Source organism: Oncorhynchus gorbuscha, linkage group LG01, assembly GCF_021184085.1.
Source record: "Oncorhynchus gorbuscha isolate QuinsamMale2020 ecotype Even-year linkage group LG01, OgorEven_v1.0, whole genome shotgun sequence".
Classification (NCBI taxonomy): domain Eukaryota; kingdom Metazoa; phylum Chordata; class Actinopteri; order Salmoniformes; family Salmonidae; genus Oncorhynchus; species Oncorhynchus gorbuscha.
Window position 1 is genome coordinate 78,837,841 of NC_060173.1, and position 26,369 is coordinate 78,864,209.

Below are 26,369 nucleotides of genomic sequence, written 5' to 3' on the forward strand. Positions count from 1 at the left end.
TTTAAAAAATAAAAATAAATGCATTCAGGTGAGAGTTGGTCTTAAATATTCATTTTGGCGGTGGGCAAACATAGTTGTACCTGATCCCAATACTTTCTCACTCCGATAATACAATTATGTGCATCACGAACAAATATGGCTCGGCTCTGGACAGCTAGTTAGCTCACAGCGGTAAAGCGCAGAGTTCCTGACATCTATTGCCGCTTGCGGTGTAAGTTTGAATCCTCCATTGGATGCCAAATAAATCTGAAATGTGGACTCATATTTACTGCAGTATTGTGGTGGGAAGAAAAGTGCAATCGTCACCTTGAATATTAAGATTAGTGGCTCAATTCGATCCAACCCTCATTGCAGTATTTACGCAGTAGCTCTTTTTCCCCGATGGGAAAAACGGTACCCAAGACCACAGAATGGTCTTGGGTACTGTATAAAACCCTAGAACTACTACCAGGACGACCCCTCTCACAGGTATGCTTTCGCTTTTCAGAATTAGAAGTGTGTGGGCATGGGATGAATATTGTATATAAAGGATAAAAACAATTATTTAAAAAATCATCTGCCACATGTGGGATTAGAACTTACAACCATTGAACTATTTTGCAAAAAAATCATATATATATATTAGCTGAAATATCACATTTACATAAGTATTCAGACCCTTTACTCTGTACTTTGTTGAAGCACCTTTGGCAGAGGTTACAGCCTCAAGTCTTCTTGGGCATGACACTACAAGCTTGGCACACCTGTATTTGGGGAGTTCCTCCCATTCATCTCTGCTCTCTCAAGCTCTGTCAGGTTGGATGGGGAGCGTCGCTGCACAGCAATTTTCAGGTTTCTCTGAAGATGTTCGATCGGGTTCAAGCCCGAGCTCTGGCTAGACCACTCAAGGACATTCAGAGACTTGTCCCACTCCTGCGTTGTCTTGGCTGTGTGCTTAGGGTGGTTGTCCTGCTGGAAGGTGAACCTTCTCCCCAGTCGGAGGTCCTGAGCACTCTGGAGAAGGTTTACATCAAGGATATCTGTACTTTGCTCCGTTCATCTTTGTCTCGATCCTGACTAGTCTCCCAGTTCCTGTCGCTTAAAAACACCCCCACAGCATGATGCTGCTACCACCATGAAGCACCGTAGGGACGGTGGAAGGTTTCATCCAGATGTGACACTTGGCATTCAGGACAAATAGTTCAATCTTGGTTTCATCAGACGAGAGAATATTGTTTCTCATGGTCTGAGAGAGTCTTTAGGTGACTTTTGGCAAACTCCAAGCGGGCTGTCATTTTACTGTGGAGTGGCTTCCGTCTGGCCACTCTACCATAAGTCCTGATTGGTGGAGTGCTGCAGAGATGGTTGTCCTTCTGAATGGTTCTCCCATCTCCACAGAGGAACTCTGGAGCTCTGTCAGAGTGACCATCGGGTTCTTGGTCACCTCCCTGACAAAGGCCTTTCTCCCCGATTGCTCAGTTTGGCCGGGTGGCCAGCTCTAGGAAGAGTCTTGGTGGTTCCAAACTTCCATTTAAGAATGATGGAGGCCAATTCCTTCAACCTCATTGTTTGTTTTTTTGCTCTGACATGCACTGTCAAGTGTGGGATGTTATATAGACAGGTGTGTGCCTTTCCAAATCATGTCCAATCAACTGAATTTACCACAGCTGGACTCCAATCAAGTTATAAAAACAGTTCACGGATGATCAATGGAAACAGGATGCACCGGATCTCAGTGACGATTCTCATAGCAAAGGGTCTGAATACTTATGTAAATAAGGTATGTCCATTTTAGAATACGGCTGTAAAGTAACAAAATGTGGAAAAGGGAAAAGGTCAGAATACTTTCCCAGAATGCACTGTAAGAAATGGTAAGCAAAAACATTTCAATGTGCCCTACTGCCTTTTGAATTGTGTGTAACGTCAGTTGTCTAGTCAAGGAAGTGTCATGCTAAATATATTGGCACACTTTTATAGTAAGCTTTGAGGTGGTACCACCCAGCACATCTAGAAGAGTGTATTTCATGTCGAACCCCTCCCTTGAGATGACGTAGGTGCCTCTACATCACAATTTCAATGGTAGAATTGAACCGCTAGGGGCAAAATAGGCTAGATTTACTACTAAAAGTATATGACTTCTGCAACAAACTTAAAATGAAGACCAGAATTGGCGTTTCATTCTAACTAAGCCAAAAACATTTGGTTTTCAATTATGTTTTATTTACTTCATGAAAGTTTCTCTGTAATAAGGGCCAGACACATTTTCTGTCTGTCTGTACTCATAAAACGAGTGATATTCTCTAAAATAGGCCTGTTCTGCTTAAAACTATTGTATTTATCAGTCTCTACTGTGGTTATGAGTTTCAATAAATATGAAGCAGACTAGGCCTTGAGGTCTGAAACTCTAACCCTTCTTCATTAGTTATCAATAAAAACAAAACAGTGCTCCCAGTACCATCAACAGTTGTTCACCCTTTGTATTACCAGTGAAAGAAGCCTCTGTCTCTGTTATTTTTCAGACAGTGAGGTAGCTCAGTGTCTCACCAGTTTACAGCAAACAGACGCGCTGAGGCATACAAATGCCCGTATGCACAAAGACGCACTGTTCCAGGGATTTCATTAAGGTTTAAAGAACCTATGATTTGGGCAGACATAACAGTCTCAGTTCACCGACGATGTGGCCGATTTCTTGTTAGGACCCTAGTTGCACACACAGTATGGCAGGCAAAGAACGCCCCGCGAGAAAGTAGGCCACAGCTGGGAGGAAAAGAGGAATAGATGTGGCAAAGAGCAATGCTCTGTGGAAACAGGTGGTAATCCTCAGTACTAAAATGAAGAGATAACATGAACAGCGGACAGAAAGCCTGTATTCAGTCCCCAATCTTCTGCTCTCTGCCAGGTTTCATTGCAGGTTGGCCATTTCTATGATTAAATCAAACATAGCATACTATGGTATAAATACTAAAGTATTTACTGTAGAGTTTTTGTAGACTTTACTGTAGTATTTACAGTTAACCATAGTGTAGTAAACTATTGTAAAGTGGCTGCTCCACTGGATGTCATAAGGTGAACGCACCAATTTGTAAGTCGCTCTGGATAAGAGCATCTGCTAAATGACTTAAATGTAAATGTATATATATATATACACACTATAGTAATCAGTGTAGTGTTTTTGCAGATTGTAGTATACTGCAGTGTTTCTGCAGATATTACTGTAGTATTTACTATAGTTTTTTTGTTGCATTATCTTTGACATAGAAGTGAAACCTCCCGGAGAAACACTAAAATAGCAAAGTTTCCATAAACTGTAGGTCGGTAGGTAGGTAGGTAGGACTGGGGTCTGAACAGATAGAGCAGAGATTCTGCTCTATAACCTGTACTGAACAAAATATGGTCTATACTTGGCATGTAGGTTTCTTACTTATGGCACAAATGGGATATGGGGAGGGAAATGGGCAGGGTATATGCAAATTAAATACTCTAGTATTTACTATAGTTTTAAAAAAGTGTCATGTTTTGCAGACCTTCCCGTAGTATTTGCTAGTGTTTTTTCCCAGACGGATAATACTGTACAACATTCTATAGTAAGTACTACACATGATCGATGGATACTAGAGTGTGTAGTATAGTATTCTACAGTATACTACAGTTTACTGCAGAATTATAGTATATAGTATGTACTGGAATATTCTATATTAAAATGTAAGTATTTTGGGAATCTGGGTTTGGCGGATGTCAGGAAACCCCTACCTGCCCAAATGCATAGTGCCAACTGTAAAGTTTGGTGGAGGAGGGTCTGGGGCTGCCTTTCATGGTTCGGGCTAGGCCCCTTAGTTCCAGTGAAGGGATATTTAATGGTACAGCATACAATTACCTTTCAGACGATTCTGTACTTCCAACATTGTGGCAACAGTTTGGGGAAGGTCTTTTCCTGTTTCAGCATGACAATGCCCCCGTGCACAAAGCGAGGTCCATACAGAAATGGTTTGTGAGATCAGTGTGGAAGAACTTGACTGGCCTGCACAGAGTCCTGACCTCAACCCTATCAAACACACCTTTGGGATGAATTGGAACGCCGACTGCGAGCCAGGCCAAAATCGCCCAAAATCAGTGCGTGACCTCACTAATGCTCGTGGCTGAATGGAAGCAAGTCCCCACAGCATTGTTCCAGAAGAATAGTGGCGGTTATAGCAGCAAAAAGGGGGGACCAACTCCATATTAATGCCCATGATTTTGTAATGAGATGTTCGATGAGCAGGTGTCCACATACTTTTGGTCATGTAGTGTATGTATCCGACCCATCTAAAGCAAGGCCTTTATGGCATGTCGTCTCCTCCTCAGTCACAATGTGATATCCAGCCAGAGAGACAGAGCCAGAGCAAGCAGTGCAGCCAGATGGGAATTCATAGCTGCTTTTTACAGATGAGCACAGGTCTGCTCTGGGACATCACCAGTAACACAGTAAGCTCTACTGATCACAGGGATGGAGCTCTTCGGGCTTTGATTTTGTTTCAGGCATCCTGTGTCAAGAACTCCAGGAAACTGCAGATTTGTTTGGGTTTAAAAAGAAAAAGGAATGCTGACGAGTCTACAACTGTCAAAGCCAAAGGAATGAACTCAGTCTAGTGTGGATTCTGTTCTCCCTCATTTCTAAGGCATGGGGTCAGCTTCAAGTGTGACCTCACTGAAACAGTGCTCTCCATACATGGACAGAGCAGTTGTTACCTCATGCATCCACAGTGTCTGGACCCTACACAATGACCTCACCATGTTATTACAACTCAATGAAGGGCTCAGAAAAGAGGGGCCCACTGTTCCAGTCAGAGCACTTTAAATCGAGTAGAGAATACCAGAGACAAACAAAAACGGGCTCAGTTATTCTCCAGAAGACAGACGTAAAGCCTGGCATCAACTGACCGTCCATGGTTCGGGAATTAGACGTCTAACTGGGAGAGACTTATCCTCTCTCTCTGTCTCTCCATGGCGGTTCATGGCCGTTGTGATCTCTCGAGTGCTCCCCAGATGTTGCGAGCGGTGCGGACGTATGGTCCGGGAGATTAAAGCACGCCGTCCTCACAGAGCAACAGGAGGTTGCCGTCCGCTCGGGGCTGGCAGAGTGCGAGTGAGAGCAAGGCTATAGGATTAGAACCGGGTTTCGTTTGGAAGCTTGGCTGGAGTTGTAGTGAGAAGGCTGCACGGTGTAATCCAGTACACATTTCCACAGCCCCGAGGTCCGGATCCCAGGAGCGTGTCTGGACTTGAGGATCCAGGCAGGCCAGGCGGTCGGTCGTCTCCGACACCCGCCGGTCTCTGTGTAGACTACTATGGGTTTCTCACGTGAACATTCCTAGTGTAAACAGATTGGAAACCAAAAAGGGTGTGTACACACTACTGCAATTTTGTGGTGAATGGAAGAATGCCATATATGAAGCCTCATCCCTCTCCTAGAAGCCCAGCTCTATTCTCCTCGCCATCTTATCAGAGGTAGAGCTAGCTTTCGACCGTGTCTCTGGGTATAATTTAGTTTTAGCTGAACACCATCCTCTCCTCCTCAAAGGCAAGGCCATCTCATGAAGGATTCGGATGAGAGTGCCAAATAATACAGGGCGTACAAATGTTCTCTGGTATTTCAAATGAAAACAGTTCAGTCAAAGCACATCAGTCCTTGGTTTATCTGACACACACACACACACACATTTAAAAAAAGGTTGAGAACAGTGTGCTCTACAAACGTCCGTATTTACATGAACAACCAGGCAGATCAGTTTGGGGATTTAATAGCCAGTTCAAATCCAAACAAATCAATAAAAACGAAAGCAGACAGAAAATGTCATTAAAAGATGAAAAAGGCTTGGTTTTGGGGGTTTACAGTAATTAGGTGGAGAAAACGTAATAGAAAATGTAACTGTGGAGCGGAGGGAACTCACTGATGATTCCCAGGCTTCAGTTGGACTCTGCAGCACTGAAGTGGTTTTGCTTGGCTTCTTCCCTGGCACTTTTTCTGTACCGACTTTCCTGTTGCCATGGAATACTTCCAGCTATTCGGAACAACGTTCCTTTCTCTTGCGGCTGAAACCTAATCACTCAAGCACTGTCTTGTGTGGTAGACACAAGAAAAAGACTCAGAAATCAAATCTCTTTATTAGCCCCGAAGAAAAAAAAAACCCACACAGCTTGCTGTTGTTATCACCGATCTCCAGTTACCATGTAAAACCCCCAGTTACCTTTATCTCTGTGTGCAGGCCTGGTGGTTGGGCAGGTACGGGTCACCATTCTGGAAGCCCAACTTTCAGTGAACATCACTGAGCCTACACCGACCAGGACAAGCAGATTCAAAATCAATTGGTCAAGCTCACTGCATTTCCTTTGACTACTTGGCTGAAAGCTTGGCAATTAATGTAGCATTAGTTTTTTGTTGTTGTGCCTCTAAATCTTTAATGGGGTGGCAGAAGCTGCGAAGTGGCTGTGAAGTGGCTTGGTAAGCCATAGTGCCATCTGCTTCATATGTTCTCTTTCTCCACGTCTTGTGAAAGCCCGTCTCTCAGCACGCCTGGCTTGATTAATGCACGTCATCCACCTTCAACCAGCATAGAGGGCTGCTGTAGACACACACACACACACACACACACAAAACTTTCCCCTCTCCCGTTATCCCCCCCCCCCCAAAAAAAATACCACTGTGGGAAATGAGTCAGCAGCTGAGAGAGAAACTAACCAGAGAATGCAGCACCCCACCAGGGTACCAAAAGCGAGCACAGAGCACTGGATCGGGAGGAGCACATTACGTAAGCAGCTACAAATGAAAACATGCTGTGGGAACGGGAAAGGGGTCTGGTGCGGATCATACAATTAGGAAAGAAAGCATGCCACCAAGTTATTCAGTCCTGAATAAACCGAACACAGAATCGGCCCAATATTTCCTGCTAGCATGCTCTACAAAAAAACATAGGACCAGATAAACATATACATTGGTTGGATAACAAAAACTATGTCACGGTAGGCCTACTTTTGAACTCTATCTTTGAAGAAATAAACAATGAATGAATCACTCTGGAAAAGAAAGATACTGACTGGCTGTTTAGTTGGGACAAAGAGGCCATACCCTAACCCTGTTTTTGGTGATTTGGAGTCTGAGAAAAATAGAATGCAGCGTAATTCCAGTTTGGAATCAGATATGTGACTCGCCCGTCACTACTTCACAGGAGCACAATTTTTATTTTATTTTATCAAACTGCATTTTTTTGTTGCCAGAAATGCCTTCTGGAACATGTGAACTTTCATGTGCCTTATTAACAAATTTGTACAAATAACAAATAAGATTGTTAAAATTGTTAAAATGACTAGCTAAAAAGGACAGCAACCTTCCCGCTAGACATGATTGGCTGAGATAATGCCAAGAGATGAGTTTGGATTGGTCTACCTTCTGACACGCATTACATCTTCAAGCTAAGGGGCAACCATAACGGAGAAGGAGAAGTATCCATCCATATTTATGGGTAAGAGAGTCTAGCTAGCTACATTTTCTGATATCTCACGTTTCTAATTTTGTCAGAAAGTTGTTTTCATTTCAAGTTAAAGTGTACTGTCAGCTAGCTAACATTACATGTATAATCTGTGTAGTAATATTATTTGTATCTCAGAGCCATTTGCTTCGCTAGTTATAGCCTAACGTTAGCTAGCTAATATTGAACCTGGTTGGTTAGCTACCTGCAGATTCATGCAGGATAGTAACGTTATGAGTTCGAATTATGGTTAATTGTTTAGCAAGCTAGCTACATGTCTAAACAAAATACATTATGCAAGTAACTACTTCAACAGAATGTTTATGATGTCACTGCGACAGCTGTTGATAGACGTAGCTGGTAAATTTGCTCTGGCTATCTACTCTGATTTCAGAGCATTTTCGTCTGAATGTGCCAGAGCGCAGAATAACTGACCAATTTACGAACACTCAACAGCCGTTTAATACGGCCGGTGTCAGTAAATGTTGGCAAAAAAGCGTCATTCAGTTGTTGCCAGCAGCACAGTTGCAGTCACCAACGCTCTGAATAACATTAAAACAACCTAACCAGCTCTGCTAGGGCAAGTAAAATGGTCAGTGAGCTGTTCTCTTATTTGTGTCTGGAAGTAGCTAGCAAGCTAGCCAACGTTAGTCAGTTAGCTTGGGTGCTTGACTGCTGTTAGGCCAGTACGTTCAGATCAACCCTACTCCTCAGCCAGAGCATCCAGTGTGCGCTCTGAACCCCCCCCCCCGAGAGCTGCTTACGTTTATGAACGCCCAGAGCACACTCTGGCACTCCAGATTAAATTGACGAACACATCAGTAGTATAAACCAGCTTTTAGTCTTGAAATCTTTGGTTGTTTAGTACATACAGTAGCCTCACATGTGAATCGTTAAAGAGATGGTTGGGGCTAAAGCTTAACATGCTGTAAACAATGCTGAATGGGTGAAGACAAAGACAAGCTCTCCAGTAGGTGTACCAAAACATTCAAAGGGCATTTTCTCAAAAGTGAGGTTACAAGTTCATCAACTTTCAAAGCAGAATTACTTTCCCCACTGTTCCTCAACTGTAGTGCATGATATACCATTTTCTTGTGATTTTATTTGTTTGTCCCACTATCGAGTGAGTTTATGAATAAGCGCTTGTGCACTTTATCTAAATATGTATTTATTATTGCTGTAGTTATCACCTACTTTTATCCCATGTATATAAAAAAACACAATTGAACATAGGACTGAATGTAGCCGATCGGTCACATAAAATCAAAGGACCATGAAGTAGAGATGAGTTGAGCAGGTTTGTTTACACATGGCCCGCAGACTCAGATTAACCTTGTTGTGTCCTGCCGTGCGGCTAAAAAGTATCTGATACCACTTCGTCTTCTGCAGCGCTGAAAACACAAGTTATTGATGTACTTATTTGTAATCGCATAATGAAACACAGTATGAGGCAATCACAATCAGCCCCAGACCAGCCAGTCTCTCACTGTGCCAAAGAGCTTAAAAGGCAGCATTGAGGCAGCTGTATTGGTATTCAGGCCCATCCCTTCAGTCTCCAGCCCAGGTGGCTGGAGAGAGCCCAGATCCTGGCCGGGCCTCACTCTCTTCTCAGGCTATGCTGGTTTGGCTTAAATGCGGAAGACAAATTTCAGTTGAATGCATTCAGTTGTACAACTCTCTGCTGGCTAGATGAGAGGTGGTGTGTGTCAGACACATTCCTTTTGCTGCCAAACAGAGATAGGAAATGGAAAGCATAACACTTTGTGGACGGGACGGAAGGGAGTAGCCAATAGCGAAAGAGGACTTAACTTTGTATCTGTGCCATCGTAGCATCTGTGACAGCATGGGCAGCGCCATTGAGGCTTTCTTCTTCAAGATCGGCTTATCCCTGCCGATGACCTGGTTGGATATGACTCTGACAGGGTCACCAGGAGGGGGTCAGGCAATGAAGTTGGAAGTCCCACCCAGTTGACTACATTAAAATTGTGGAAACACTCAATGGCGCTGCCCATGCTAAAATACCCTTTTGGCCACTAGAGGCCTCTATCATTCTGTATGGAGTAGCCCCTCTTGGAGGTCCCCTGGCCACAGTGGAGGGCCCGGATTATATCTAGCCTCACTCACTTTCCAGGGTTCCCACACAGAAAATAAAGTGGGAAGGAGAGGAGTGGCACAGCCCACTGCTGTGAACAAAGGATCCGTTTCAGATTTTTACAACATACATGAGTAATCACACAGCCTCTGGTACGAGGAATTCCTTTTCAGGGCTTGTGGGTTGTAGCAAACGGAGAGACGCAGGGGGACAGAGGGGAACATACCGTCACCACTGGCAGACGTTTGTCCCTTACACAGTCAGCACGAAGGAACGCTGTTACAGCCTACAACATGACAGAGACGGCTGATGCCTTCCCAATACAGTTGAAGTCGGAAGTTTACATACACTTAGGTTGGAGTCATTAAAACTTGTTTTTCCAACCACTACACAAATTTCTTGTTAACAAACTATAGTTTTGGCATCTACTTTGTGCATGACACAAGTCATTTTTCCAACAATTGTTTACAGACAGATTATTTCACTTAAAATTCACTGTATCACAATTCCAGTGGGTCAGAAGTTTACATACATTAAGTTGACTGTGCCTTTAAACAGCTTGGAAAATTCCAGAAAATTATGTCATAGCTTTAGAAACTTCTGATAGGCTAATTGACACCATTTGATTCAATTGTAGTTGTACCTGTGGATGTATTTCAAGGCCTACCTTCAAACTCAGGGCCACTCATCAAGGAAGCCACTGCTCCAAAACCACCATAAAAAAAAGCCAGACTACGGTTTGTAACTTCACATGGGGACAAAGATTGTACTTTTTGGAGAAATGTCCTCTGGTCTGATGAAACAAAATAGAACTGTTTGGCCATAATGACCATCATTATGTTTGGAGGAAAAAGGGGGAGGCTTGCAAGCTGAAAAACACCATCACAACTGTGAAGCACGGCGATGGCAGCATCATGTTGTGGGGGTGCTTTGCTGCAGGAGGGACTAGTGCACTTCACAAAATAGATGGCATCATGAGGAGGAAAATTATGTGGATATATTAAAGCAACATCTCAAGACATCAGTCAGGATGTCTTGGTCGCAAATGGGATCAATGGACAATGATCCCAAGCATACTTCCAAAGTTGTGGACAAATGGCTTCAGGACAACAAAGTCAAGGTATCACAAAGCACTGACCTCAATCCCAATCTCAATCCCTCAATTTGTGGGCAGAACTGAAAAAGTGTGTGCGAGCAAGGAGGCCTACAAACCTGACTCAGTTACAACAGCTCTGTCAGAAGGAATGGGCCAAAATTCACCCAACTTATTGTGGGAAGCTTATGGAAGGCTACCCGAAACGTTTGACCTAAATTAAACAATTTACAGGCAATGCTACCAAATACTAATTGAGTGTATGTAAACTTCTGACCCACTGGGAATGTGATGAAAGAAATAAAAGCTGAAAGAAATGATTCTCTCTACTATTATTCTGACATTTCACATCCTTAAAATAAAGTGGTGACCCTAACTGACCTAAGACAGGGAATTGTTACTAGGATTAAATGTCAGAAATTGTGAAAAACTGAGTTTAAATATATTTGGCTAAGGTCTATGTAAACTTCCGACTTCAACTTTACATACACCGAACAGTACACTCCTGAAAGTACAGTGTCTAACAGTATAGAAAGTTGAGACTATAGTTAAGCCAGTAAGGAAAAAGTACTCTAGACATAAAATGCTCTGCAACCAATCCATGTTGAATGCAGTTCGCAGTACACACAAAAGTTAGCCAGCAAACGACTAACATATTATTATTTACAATGCCCTATCAAAAGTCTTATCCACCACACCCTGTGTGTGAGGGAAGGGGCAATGTCTGTGTTTACTTGACCAAGTCAGTGCATGGTACTTCCTGTGACAGCGTGGTGGGGGTGGGGCAGAGTGTGAGAGCAGCAGGTGCACATCCTGGTTCCTGCTGCCATTTACTTTTCTCTGATGATTAACTTAATCGTCTACTCCACCCGGGCTGAAACCACGATGTGCAGTGCAGAACAATAGTTACCCCAGCCCCTTTGGACAGTAAATTAACTGCTTCACTACAGTATACATAATACCTCTGTACTACACTGTACCTACAACAGGATAATAACACACCTGGCTCTTGGGAGTGTTACCGCTCTACTATAATTCTCCAACCTGTGGTCATAGCATTGGTGTCAAGGTGAACCTGAATTCCAGCAGACACACATAGCCGGGTGTGCTGTATGTAAAGCCATGTGGTTCAGTTTGAACATAGCTCTGTCACACCACTCCATGATTTCCCTCAGATTAGGACACACCTAGAAAAACTATTCCGAATGTGCAGAGGGGTTAACCCTTTCCTTACTTCTACTGACGGGTGCAACCAAATGTTTCAAAAGCGCTTGGAAGTCCCACTAAAAGCAAAGCTATATTACACTGGGAAAAAAATAGCTCAAATAAAAGATCCTGGACATTTTCCATTAACACAAAAAGCTTATTTCTCTCAAATTTTGTGTACAAATTTGTTTACATCCCTGTTAGTGAGCATTTCTCCCTTGCCAAGATAATCCATCCACCTGACAGATATGGCATATCAAGAAGCTGATTAAACAGCATGATCATTACACAGGTACACCTTGTGCTGGGGACAATAAAAAGGCCACTGTAAAATGTGCAGTTTTGTCACTACACAATGCCACAGATGTCTCAAGTTGAGAGAGTGCGCAATTGGCTTACTGACCTCAGGAATGTCCACCCAAAGTATTGCCAGAGAATGTAATGTTAATGTATGTATCATAAGCCACCTCCAACGTAATTTTAGAGAATTTGACAATAAGTCCAACCAGCCTCACAACCGCAGACCACGTGTATGGCGTTGTGTGGGCGAGCGGTTTGCTGGTGTCAACGTTGTAAACAGAGTGCCACATGGTGGCGGTGGGGTTATGATGTGGGCAGGCATAAGCTACGGACAACGAACACAATTGCATTTTAATTGATGGCAAATTTAATGCAAAGAGATACAGTGACGAGATCCTGAGGCCCATTGTTGTGCCATTCATCCACCGCCATCACCTCATGTTGCAGCATGATAATGCACGGCCCCATGTCGCAAGGATCTGTACACAAATATCCCAGTTCTTCCATACTCAGACATGTCACCCATTGAGCATGTTTGGGATGCTCCGGGTCGTCAACATGTTGCAATACCCGCCATTATCCAGCAACTTCACACAGCCATTCAAGAGGAGTGGGACAACATTCCACAGGCCACAATCAACAGCCCGATCAACTCTATGCGAAGGAGTTATGTTGTACTGCATGAGGCAAATGGTGGTCCCACCAGTTATTGACTGGTTTTCTGATCCACTCCCCTACTTAAAAAAAGGATCTGTGACAAACAGATGCCATATCTGTATTCCCAGTCATGTGAAATCCATAGATTTCAAATGACTGATATCCTTATATGAACGGTAACTTACTAAAATCTTTGAAATTGTTGCATGTTCCGTTTATATTTTTTGAACAGTAACACCTAAAACGATAGATTGTGCAAGAGGCATCTCAGAACGAAAGCAACTGTGCGGGAAAGACTATGTTAAGGCGCAAGCCCCGTGTTTTATGAATATTTACCGCGAGGCCTGCACCGTCGGCCATGGGGCTGCTGCTGCAGTACATTACTACTGACACAGCTGCAATGGGAATGCAGTATATCCAACGCCCCATTAAAGTGGTCCGCTAGACAAACACTACCAAGATATTTCCCCACCACTGTACTAACACACGGACAGACTGAGGAACCTTCGTATACTGTCGGAATATGAATGAGTGTGCACGTGTCAACAAGCCAGTGGGTAGTACAGCAGACTGAGAATACTTGTTTTTTTTTTAAAGGGTCCTTAGTGTCACCTAGTAAGATAGACACGCCTAACCTTTAAATCAATATGGCTCTTCTGCTTGGAATACTCAGCTTCTGACGAGCGCGGGTCAGGAGCCTCATGTAAAGTTGGGATTCCCTAAGTAAAAACACCCGACGACCTCTACCTCTAAGACGGTATCAAACAGAACAAACAGAGTTAATGGAATATACAGTTAATAGAATATGATGATAAATACAGGCTTCTCTCAAATAATTCACCTGAATGAATTTATCTATTTTTTTTTTTAATCAGGGGGAAACAAACAGTCTATCCACATGTGTAACTGCAAAGTGCCTTTTGAATTTGGTTAGGGGACATGTTCCGAATGGAAGTCTCCTGCAGCAGCAGCTTGACAAAGATGACCTTTCTTCTTCAGATGACAACCTCTCTGTACAGGCTCAGGTTACACACAGAGACCTAATCCTGCTGCAGGCTGGAGCACAAAGCACTTTGTCTCTCCTCTGATAGCCGGCCAGGGCTCCAGTGTGGTCCGCCGTGACAGGGCCAGCTCAGACCTGCACACTGTTGGAGGGGAAAGGATGGGCACGACTGGTGGGGGAGAGAGCCATTGTCAATGGAAGCCCCCCAGTCAAGCACTACTAGTAAAAGGGAACTAGGGCGTCATTCGTAATGTGCCGCTGGAGGCGAGGACAGACGTGGAGACGCAAAGGGAAGATGCTTCAGTTTAGGCTAAAGATGAAGATCAAACTGTCAAATGGGCAATTCCACAGGTATCTCCCGATTGTTCAGGCAATTCTCACTTAGGAATTTAACTGGGAGGTAAAATATTTAACATTCCTTTTACATCTATCACAAACAATAGTTTTTTTTCATGTCATGATGAAAGTGGCCACTTTATTCTTCTACATGCCTCCTGTAAGACCCTATGCTCCAGCAGGTATATTTCACTGGTCATCCCCAAAGCCAACTCCTTTGGCCACCTTTCCATCCTGGTCTCTGCTGCCAATGACTGGAACGAATTGCAAAAATCACTGAAGCTGGGGTCTTATACCTCCGTCACTAACTTTAAGCATCAGCTGTCAGTGCAGCTTACCAATCATTGCACCTGTATATAGACCATCTGTCAATAGCTCACCCAACTACCTCATCCACATGTTGTTATTATTATTATTTTTGCTCCTTTGCACCCCAGTATCTCTACTTGCACATTCATCTTCTGCACATCTATCACTCCAGTGTTAATAGTCAATTGTAATTACTTTGCCACTATGGCCTATTTATTGCCTTACCTCCCTAATCTTACTACATTTGCACACACTGTATATAGATTTTTCTACTGGGTTTTTGACTGTATGTTTGTGTTGTTTGTGTCGCACTGCTTTGCTTTATCTTGGCCAGGTCGCAGTTGTAAATGAGAACTTGTTCTCAACTGGCCTACTTTGTTAAATAAAGGTGAAATAAATCAATATTTGTTTTTAAATTAACCGTACATAATGCAGATAACATCTTGGTGTCATTATACTCCACACAGTGTGCTCTCACATAGGGAGCATGTCTAGATTCAGAAAAACACATTTTCACTGACTTTATACATTATTTCATATCTCAACTATTCTTTTAGATTTTGTTCCATTTTAAAAGACAAGATTGTTTGGAACAATATAGTCTACAAGTACGTGACATTTCCAGAGTGGTCTCTCTGCCAATTCTGCAGTTTTGATTCACTTTATGAGCACAACCAACACAGTGAATGGTAAACTCAAAGGGAATCACTCCCGCTGATTTGCTGAATGTGCAATCCTACAGGAGGGTTGCCCATCACCTTGTCCTAGAGAGATTTAAATGGTTACTAAACCACCACAACAGGGTATGCTTACACGAAGCACAGCCCTTATTTTATGTGTTTCTAAAAAATCCCCTATGGGGAAACAAATGAATGGTGGAAAAACGATTGGAACCATTTCCTTGTTTGACCGCCAGGTCTTATGGGTATTATGACTCATGCTGTGGTACTCAATTTGAGAGGGAACGAATACAGCACACATAACTTGACTTTCTAACCTTGTAAGGCTACACTTTGGAAACAAAATGGTAAGTATTGTAAGAGAAACCCATTGCTACTTGCAATCTAATCGTTGAAGGTGTTTTTCCATTTTGTGCGTTCCCTTTTCGGTGTCAACACATAGCAGGAGAAATCTCATCCTTGTGTTGGTAAGAAATACTCCCTCATCACACTGAGGGCTTAGTCCTAACACGGAGACACCCTCTGATCTTTGTGTTATCGGGACAAAAACACTGGTGATCATACATTTAAGAAATGCATTCATTCGTTATTTACTGAAACGGTGTTTGATGGTGGAGTTTGCAGTGGTTTGAATTGCCGAACAAGTTGGTGAATTTGTCTTCACGCACACTGTTGCGATTCTCACTGTTCTATATGGATTGCAAGTCGATACTGTGATTTTATTGCCATTTCAGGTACCATATTGCTCACTACACACAGTGTACAAAACCTACTGACCAGGTGAAAGCTATGACCCCTTATTGACATCCGTTGTTAAATCCACTTCAAATCAGTGGAGAGGAATGGGAGGACACAGATTAAAGAAGGATTTTTAAGCCTTGAGACAACTGAACTATGGATTGTGTAAGTGTGCCATTAAGAGGGTGAATGGGGAGGCAGGGAGCCTAGTGGTCGGAGCGTTGTGCCAGTAACCGAAAGGTTGATAGATCGGATCCCCGAGCTGACAAGGTAAAAATGTGTCATTCTGCCCCTGAACAAGGCAGTTAACCCCATGTTCCCCGATAGGTCATCAATGTAAATAAGAATTTGTTCTTAACTGAGTTGCCTAGTTAAATAAAGGTTCAAGAAAAATAAAATAAAAAAGACAAAGGATTTAAGCGCCTTTGAATGGAGTACGGTAGTAGGTGCCAGGCGCACCGGTTTGAGTGTGTCAAGAACTGCAACGCTGCTGGGTTTTTCACACTCAACAGTTTCCTGTGTGTATCAAGAATGGTCCACCATCCAAATGACATCCAGCCAACTTGACACAAATTTGGGAAGCATTGGAGTCAACATGGGCCAGCATCCCTGTGGAACGCTTTCGACTCCTTGTAGAGTCCATTCCCCGACGAATTGAGGCTGTTCTGAGAGCAAAAGGAGGTGCAACGCAATATGTTTTGTTTTGTACTCTCAGTGTTTGTCTGCTGCAGAGAGACAGGAAAAATAGTTTTGATCAGTCATAGAAATAAAAAATGCTGAAAACATGTTGGCTCACTATTTAAAACGGACCTGGAGAACAAGCTCTAGGTTGAAAAATACTGGAGCTTTGGGGCAGGTACAGTTGATGTCGGACGTTTACATACACTTAGTTTGGAGTCATTAAAACTCTTTTTTCAACCACTCCACAAATGTCTTAACTACAGTTTTGGCAAGTCAACTAGGACATCTACATTGTGCATGACACAAGTAATTTTTCCAACAATTGTTTACAGACAGATTATTTCACTTATGATTCACTGTATCACAATTCCAGTGGGTCGGAAGTCTACATACACTAAGTTGACTGTGCCTTTAAACAGCTTGGAAAATTCAAGTAAATGTCATGGCTTTAGAAGTTTATGATAGGATAATGGACATCATATGAGTCAATTGGAGGTGTGCCTGTGGAAGTATTTCAAGGTCTACCTTCAAACTCAGTGCCTCTTGCTTGACATCATGGGAAAAATCCAAATAAAAATCGGCCAAGACCTCAAAAATGAACTGTAGACCTCCACAAGTCTGGTTCACCTAAGGAGCAATTTCCAAACACCTGAAGGTACAACGTTCATCTGTACAAACAATAGTACGCAAGTATAAACACCATGGGATCTCCACCCGGCACAGCCAGAACAGGACTGGCCACCCCACATAGCCTGGTTCCTCTCTAGGTTTCTTCCTAGGTTTTGGCCATTCTAGGGAGTTTTTCCTAGCCACCGTGCTTCTACACCTGCATTGCTTGCTGTTTGGGGTTTTAGGCTGGGTTTCTGTACAGCACTTTGAGATGTCAGCTGATGTACGAAGGGCTATATAAATACATTTGATTGGTTTTTATTTTATTTTTTGATCACAAAGCTGTCATACCGCTCAGGAACGAGACGCGTTCTGTCTCCTAGAGATCAACGTACTTTGGTGCGAAAAGTGTAAATCAATCCCAGAACAGCAAAGGACCTTGAAGTTGCTGGAGGAAACAGGGACAAAAGTATCTTTTCCACAGTAAAATGAGTTCTATATCAACATAACTGGAAAGGCCGCTCAGCTCCACAACCGCCATAAAAAAGCCAGGCTACGGGTCTTCCAGCATGACAACGACCCGAAACACACAGCCAGGGCAACTAAGGAGTGACTCCGTAAGAAGCATCTCAAGGTCCTGGTGTGGTATAGCCAGTCTCCAGACCTGAACCCAATAGGGAGCTGAAAGTCCGTATTGCCCAGCGACAGCCCCGAAACCTGAAGGATCTGGAGAAGGTCTGTATGGAGGAGTGGGCCATAATCCCTGCTGCAATGTGTGCAAACCTGGTCAAGAACTACAGGAAACGTATGATCTCTGTAATTGCAAACAAAGGTTTCTGTACCAAATATTAGGTTCTGCTTTTCCGATGTATCAAATACTTATTGCATGCAATAAAATGCAAATTAATTACTTAAAAATCATACAGTGTGATTTTATGGATTTTTGTTTTGGATTCAGTCTCTCACAGTTGAAGTGTACCTATAATAAAAATTACAGACCTCTACATGCTTTGTAAGTAGGAAAACCTGCAAAATCGGCAGTGTATCAAATACTTGTTTTCCCCACTGTGTGTGTGTGTGTGTGTGTGTGTGTGTGTGTGTGTGTGTGTGTGTGTGTGTGTGTGTGTGTGTGTGTGTGTGTGTGTGTGTGTGTGTGTGTGTGTGTGTGTGTGTGTGTGTGTGTGTGTGTGTGTGTATATATATTAGTTGAGGTTATAATTATATATATATATATATATATATAGACAGTACCAGTCAAAAGTTTGGACACCTAGTCATTCAAGTTTTTATTTAATTTTTTACAGTTGTCTACATTGTAGAATAATAGTGAAGACATCAAAACTATGAAATAACACAAGTGTCAGACAAATCAAAATACATTCTATATTTGAGATTCTTCAAAGTAACCACCTTTTGTCTTAATGACAGCTTTTCAGACTCTTGGCATCCTCTCAACCAGCTTAATGAGGTAGTCGCTTGGAATGCTTTTCAATTAACAGGTGTGCCTTGTTAAAAGTTCATTTGCGGAATTTCTTTCATTCTTAATGCGTTTGAGCCAATCAGTTTTGTTGTGACGTGACAAGAACAGCTCAAATAAGCAAAAAGAAATGACAGTCCATCATTACTTTAAGACATGAAGGTCAGTGAATGCAGAACATTTCAAGAACATTGAAAGTTTCTTCAAGTGCAGTTGCAAAAACCATCAAGCGCTATGATGAAACTGGCTCTCATAAGGACCGCCACAGGAAAGGAAGACTCTGAGTTACGTCTGCTGTAGAGGAGAAGTTCATTTGAGTTAACTGCACCTCAGATTGCAGCCCAAATAAATGATTCACAGAGTTTAAGTTACAGACACATCTCAACATTAACAGTTCAGAGGAGACTGCATGAATCAGGGCCTTCATGCGGAGAAACCACTACTAAAGGACACCAATAATAAGAGACTTGCTTGGGCCAAGAAACACAAGCATTTTTTAAAAACCTTTATTTAACTAGGCAAGTCAGTTAAGAACAAATTCTTATTTTCATGACGGTCTAGGAACAGTGGGTTAACTGCCTTGTCAGCAGAACGACAGATTTGTACCTTGTCAGCTCGGGGGTTTGAACTTGCAACCTTCCGGTTACTAGTCCAACGCTCTAACCACTAGGCTACCCTGCCGCCCCTTAAACCGGTGGAAATCCGCCCTTTGGTCTGATGAGTCCAAATTTGAGATTTTTGGTCCCAACCGCCGTGTCTTTGTGAGACGTAGAGTAGGTGAACAGATGATCTATGCATGTGTGGTTCCCACCGTGAAGCATGGAGGAGGTGTGATGGTGCTTCGCTGGTGACACTGTCAGTGATTTATTTAGAATCCAAGGTACACTTAACCACAGCATTCTGCAGCGATATGCCATCCCATCTGGTTTGCGCTTAGTGGGAACTATTTGTTGTTTTTCAACAGGACAATGACCCAACACACCTCCAGGCTTATTTAAAAAATAAAAAATAAAAAATAAAAATTGAATGAGTAGATGTGTCCAAACTTTTGACTGGTACTGTATGCATGTTTATTTTATTTTAATTTTTACTAATTTATATTGGAGTCAAAGTATCGATATATAATGCAAAATAATAGTGTGATATATAACTATACCAATATTTTTCCCCCGTCAGTACTAAAGCCGATTTATGATCATTCCGTGTCCGTATTGGGAGTACAGCATTATACTGCGATGCAGCCTCTGCAGAAGTTAGTACAGGACGTACCGCCCCCACCTACCGTCAACCAATCATGTCAATGTGGAGCCATATGGAGCTCTCCACATTGTTATAACATTTGGGAGGTGCACAGCGATGTGCTCCGGAGCTTGGTTTGGCATCCGCAAGCCTCTGGAGGCTTCACAATTGTGTCTCACTCTCTGTATGGAGCCTCTTGATCGTATGCCAGATAAAGCATAAATGAGCTTTAACTCAGTTCTTCCAGGATTTTGTGCCGTTTAAACATTTTTTTTTAAAGAGTTGGAGGCAAAATGCTTGATTTAGCTCAAATTTATCATGAAAATGCGCTGACGAGGGGACGTTTTGCTTGATTAAACCATTTTATGCAGTGATTGGTTAAAATTGCGAGCTCTTGCAGAATTGCAAAATCCTGGAGGGACTGGTTATTGAGTTCTGTCAATATGTGAACTGTTACTAAGCAGGAGGAAGACAATGCAACACATTGTTGTAAAGAGTAAAGCTCGGGCCAATCTCTGCCATGTCATCCCTGGGCCAGATGCAGCGCACTGTTGTTCGTGTCGTCCTCCAGGTCAGCTACCGGCCCCTTTTTCCAGGACCTCCTCCCTCAGAACCCCTACCAGGCCAATTGGGGCCATACACACCCTCAGATAACACATTCGAGGCTCTGGATAAACATTGACCAGATCACAGGCTGTGGAAAGCCCTGAAGTGATTTGTTTTCCCCTGTTCTACCAAAATGTTGATTAGATGTGGTGATAATAGGAGATAGCACCCAACCCAGCCCTCTCCATGTTAATGTTGTTTACATGATTGCCAGTGGTAATGGGGGGAAGAAATGAAATAAATGACATCATTTGTTTGGTAATGCCAGGCACAGGCCCAGATAATAATACCCACTAGTTTACCATCTCTAAATCACTCACCGGCAACCAACTGAGCATATAGACCTGGCGGATCATTAACACAATAGATGGGTGGGATTTCTGGAGTGTGTCGTTTGTTCCCAAAAGGGATTTACGTTCTGCTCGTAAAAGGTAGAGATTAAATAGTAAAACCAAGAATTACACACACACACACACACACACACACACACACACACACACACACACACACACACACACACACACACACACACACACACACACACACACACACACACACACACACACACACACACACACACACACACACACACACACACACACACACACACACATACCACTGTCATGAAATGACTTGGCACCGGTCTGTAAATCAGATCGTACGAGTGAATGAACATCTACACGTTGGCAACAAACAAAAAAAGTCCCTTACATGTTCACAAGTATGAATGGCTGATTAACAGTGAGTGGAAAGAATCCTTCTCAAGGAGGAGGCCTATAACCAACCACCCTACAAGTCACTGGAGGAGCCACGACGAGGTTGTTTACACTGTACAGTAAAAGTCAGGTTCCACCACACGTCACTCCAGTTCCCTCCCGCTGTCCTCATTCATAGCCCTTATGTAATGTCAACAATGTTTCCAAAAATACCCCTAGGAGCATTCCGGACTGACATCCGCAAATATGTCTCCACTATTACTAGCCTAGATCCTATGCAGTTTTAATAGGAGAAATGTGTGACTCTCAGACACATCAGCTTTAGGCAATGTCTCAGTATTTACAGAAGCTTAAAACGCGCCATGGTTTGGGTTTTCATCCATTACACGGTTTGCCTGATACTATACTGCTACAGCAGCCATAACACCATCAGCATGTGGGACAAAGATACTCATTTGGTGTGTGATCTGTCAGTCAACGCAACAAAGAATGCCCTCCACAAATATTTCAACACCGAGCGAAGTTAATGCTTAATAAGTTAGATTCAAAAAGGGCACCAGCGGTGACATTGTCCAGTATATTACCACATATACAACCGACCTCTCTCAGACCACTAAAAAGGTCAGACAAGAGTTAGCCAGCTATGAAACCCTATTGTAAGGTTTGCATTCTGGAAGAGTTGAATAATCAAAGCAATTATCATGAACTTCAGTTTAGATTAACAAGGTGACATTTCACTTTTAATTCTTTTTAAAAATTAAATAATACATTCTTACCCGTATTGGAGAAGTTGAGAACTTGATCTTCCTCCGTGGTTCTGGTTCCTCCTCATCCGAGAGTCCAGGGGCATCCTCAAAGTCCTCTTCATACTTCTCCTCACCGGGCTGCTCCTCCTGCTCTTGTTCCTCCTCCTCCTCCTCCTCCTCGTCCTCCTCCTTGAGGATCTGGTCAGTATCCCTATCGTCCACAAATGCTGCGTTCTCTATGCCGTACACCACTGGGGGAACCTTGCCCCTGATTCTTTGTTCCACCTGTTCACTCTCCTCCTCAGCTACCTCCTCATCCACCTCTTCCTCATTGCAAGCCCCAGTTTGATTTGCAGGACTTGTGTCGTCCCTCCTCTCCTCTTTCAGTTCATACTGCCGCAACTCCTCAACTCGGCTTCCTCCTTCCTTCTCCAGTGTCCTCGCAGTCTCCTTGCCCTCGTCTTTCTCTAAGATCTGCCGATGGGGGTCGTCATCCTGACCGATCACCTTGGGTGGTGATTCTTTCCGCTCAACTTTGAGCTCTTTTGGGGGTTGTACGTTCGTCTCCTCAAAAACATTGTCTTCGACATTCTCATTTTCATTCTCCTCGCTCTCGGATGACTCATTTTGGACCACTACGAGCTCAGCCCGGACCATACCAGGCAGAGATGAGGCCTGGGCAGGTGAGTTTTCCATGGTGAGACTCTGTGCCACATGCCCATCACTCTTGGCACTGTCTGAGGTTTTGGCCCTGTTGCTACTGTAAACACTACTGGCAATCACGGTAGTCTGTTTTTGATTCCCGGGGGATGGGCTGGAGAGTTTTACTCCATCGCTACTCACAGATGGCCTGCTAAAACCGTCACTGGTTGAGGGGGAGCGCTTGTAAAAGCTTTGGCCACCTGGGGATATGGACTCTGGGGAGATGGGTTTTTGGGTGGCATTGGCTGTTGGGGAAATATGTTTTCGGGTGGCGTTGGTGACTGGGGAGGTTGGTTTGAGAATGACACCGGTAACGATGGAGGTGGGTTTGTTAGTGGCGTCACTAGTTGGAGTGGTGGATTTATACACGCCTTCCCTTGTCAGAGACGTAGGCAGTGAGCGATCAGTGGGACCGCATACTTTAGATGACATCTCTGTGGCTTTTGCCGCGTCGTCACTGTCCACAATGAAGTTGTCTAGCCGCTTGGACATGGGTCCGGCATTCAGCGACAACCTGGACACGTGTTTTGTCTCCTCAGTATCGCTCCTCTCATCCAGCCGGTTTTTCACCAATGGTGTAGGAACAGGCTCTGTTTTGATGTTGCTCGTCTCAGTAGACCCCGACAATCTCCTGGTACTTTTCCCCCCATCAGACACACTGCCCAGGGACACCCGGCTTACAACTCTGTTGGGAGACTTCTCCGCTGCGGGTTGTTCTTTGATGCTCCTCTCAAAGAGTTTTCTGGTCGAGCAAAACTTCTCTGCCAAAGCTGCTTTGTCAATTTCGACATCTTCTCCCTTGGGGTTTTTGTCTAAACTTTGAGATTCTGGGCTAGTGGCACTGCTCAAGCTTGTTTTGTGTGCGATGACTGCAAATGGTACCTTTGGTGGGGAGACCAGCAACACATCAGATTTCACCTCTTGACTCTCTTGCTGCTGACCATCCATTTGCAGGAAAATATTCTTTATCTTGTTCACCCGATTGCCAAAAGGCCTCCCCCTTGTGTCCTCCCGGGTGTCGCCAGAGCCATTTGCATAGGTCTTTGCAGCGCCTTCGGATTTCGTCCCATCAAATGAGCACTTGATAGCATGGAAGTCCGACTTGTATGCATTTCTATGCGGCGACGCACTCCTCAGAGTCCTTTCCCCTTTGCTCTCGGCTTTTATCATTTTCAAAGATTTACAGGGAGTGTCTTGGGAAGAGATATAACTAAGTATTTCCTTGTTTCTTGTTCCACTATTGTTGTTCTCTCTCGGCCAGTGCCAAGGGCCCCGCTGAGATTCTCCGGCGCCCTTACCTCAAATCATGCGTAATGTGGTGGCCATCTACAAAGAAAATAGCAAAAAAACACGTTCAAAACCAAGCGGTTAGAATAATCCGAGCCTATCCAGCCAGGACCAGTGTCATATTAACTTTATGTAGCCCTCGTATGCTTCGGGCAACTTCACAGTAAAGGACCCCCCCCCCCCACCGCTACTGTACATCGTTGTAGACCAACTTCTTTCATTTAATAAAAGGATATCAATCAATTTAGCCACACTGAATTTCAAAACATGTATCTTTTTATCTAACACTAGTAACCATTTAAAACACACCATGCTGCAACGTTATGAGTTTACTAGCTTATTGTAGGCTATTGCGTAAAGATATGCTATAAATTACAACAGGCTACAGTCGATTTTATTCTTTAAACTGAATGGGCTTTCAAGTATCCAATTCTTAACCGGTCAAATGTATAATAAAGTCAGTTGAAGAGTTTCCACTGCGCCTGTGAGGAACACGTTGGATACAAAGTGTCTCTAGCGGTGATCAGTTTCATTGTAACAATTCAAAGTAAATCGAGAGCAAAACATCGGAGCTTTCCCGCACACAGATGAACTAACGTTACATTTTTACCTCCGATGGTCACTTGTTTCATCGTCCTATGCGCGGAAGACTCCTCGGTAGACAACTCTTGTGAAATGTATACTCCCAAACTTGTCATTTCTTCACCGCCATCGTTCCCCGTTCCATAGTTTCCCTCCCTCCTTGTACTCCAGACACAGACCTGTCGCGCTACCGCGCAAACCCTCGCCCTCGAGCGCGCCACACGATCAGACAAGATCGGGGGCGCGCACACGGACACATTCCAGGACTAGAAACCCCCACCCTCTTCTTGAGTGCATGCAGGTTGCGCAGACACATGAGAGCTTTGGGGAATGTCGTGGAAAGAGAAGTACGGTATACTTCATGGAGAAACTCACCTACCGCACTGGTGCATATGAAAGAAGAACTTGGTCCTGGAAAAACGATTAAAAAAATTCCTCAAACCAACATCTGACCGATATATGGTTAGAGCATTGGGCCAGTAACAGAAAGGTCGCTGGTTCGAATCCTGGAGCTGACAAAGGCACTTAACCCCAATTGCTCCAGTGGTGCTGGACAATTGTGACCCCACTCCCAGCAGGTGTTTTAGGGGGAGTTGGGATATGTAAGAAACTCATTTAAAAAAAATAAGCCTCCCCCAAAATTATTATTATTATAGGTGGCTATGTCTCTTCAACTGCTCTATCTGATAGTGGTAGTATTGTTTAGGGAGTGATAGTATTGTTTGGAGGGTAAATGTCTCTCAAGAGCAGTATGTATATTTGATATTTCAGTGGCTGCGATTTTGGTGAATAATCTGAGTGAGATCTTGTGTGAAATAGGCTTGGCATTATGACACTTACGATATCTGGCCCCTTGGTCAGACTTCACCTCCCTAAATGGTCACCTGCATGACTCTCTAACTGACAGATAAGTGACACTCAACCAAAATATCACACAACCTAATTCTGACTGTGTATGTGTCATAACTCTGTTCATAGTGTAATAACATTGTTCCAGAATAGATGACCTGTAAAGAAACTCAAAAAAGCTTAATAAAAGGCATGATTTCCTGACTGAGGAACTGTGCTGCCTTGCAGAGAAGCCAAACTAGTCTCCCTCATACAAAGCAAATAGGTCACCATCACAGAGCTCTCTCTCTCTCTCTCTCTCTCTCTCTCTCTCTCTCTCTCTCTCTCTCTCTCTCTCTCTCTCTCTCTCTCTCTCTCTCTCTCTCTCTCTCTCTCTCTCTCTCTCTCTCTCTCTCTCTCTTTCTCTCTCTCTCTCTCTCTCTCTCTGCCTCAAAGAAAACATGACTGGTTTTAATTTTAGATGCACTGTCTAGTGCTTCGGTGCTTGCTTAATGAGGATGGAAAAGTACAGTGAAAAGGATGTGTGCAGTGTGACAGGAGAACGAGAACATAAACACGGGTGGTGTTTGCACAGGTACGGTAAAGAGAGCTCATCTTCTCTGTGGAGAACACACCATAACACTTTAGTAAATGGAGAAGATGACTTCACACTCAACAGAGTTAACTATTCATGGAAATATTTACTGTGGGAAATGAAGTTGGTAAATTAGGCTATACCTGCCAAATGTTTCCACACAATCCATACAATGGCAGTCATATTGTTTTTTAGACTTAACAGAACAACACATTGTAATGCAATGGCTGGATTATTATATAGGCAGAAGGGTAAACACACTACTTCATTCATGTGGAAAATTGAGCAACTACTTACCATGCAGCACTTAAAAACCGGTTCCCTCCTTGGGGACAGTAGTCGTCTACGAAGTAGCACCAAAATGTACTTTCATTTCTTCACTGTAAATACAGACAAATATTTTACA

General features: G+C 43.4%; 1 protein-coding gene across 3 annotated transcripts in view; it reads right to left on the reverse strand.

The window, feature by feature from the left end:
• Positions 1 to 24,744, reverse strand: part of LOC124043154 (neurabin-1-like) — a 39,151-nt gene extending 14,407 nt beyond the window's left edge. For 2 of the 3 annotated variants that reach the window (XM_046361420.1, XM_046361411.1), the window contains exons 1-2: positions 24,569 to 24,743; positions 22,000 to 23,997 (exon numbers count right to left, since the gene is read on the reverse strand). In XM_046361420.1, coding sequence (XP_046217376.1) covers positions 22,000 to 23,841 — 1,842 coding nt within the window. In that variant the 5' untranslated portion in view covers positions 23,842 to 23,997; positions 24,569 to 24,743. Of the gene's footprint in view, positions 1 to 21,999; positions 23,998 to 24,568 lie in introns of all 3 variants that reach the window. The other variant, XM_046361403.1, reaches the window with a different exon arrangement.
• Between the last annotated feature and the right edge of the window lie 1,625 nt (positions 24,745 to 26,369).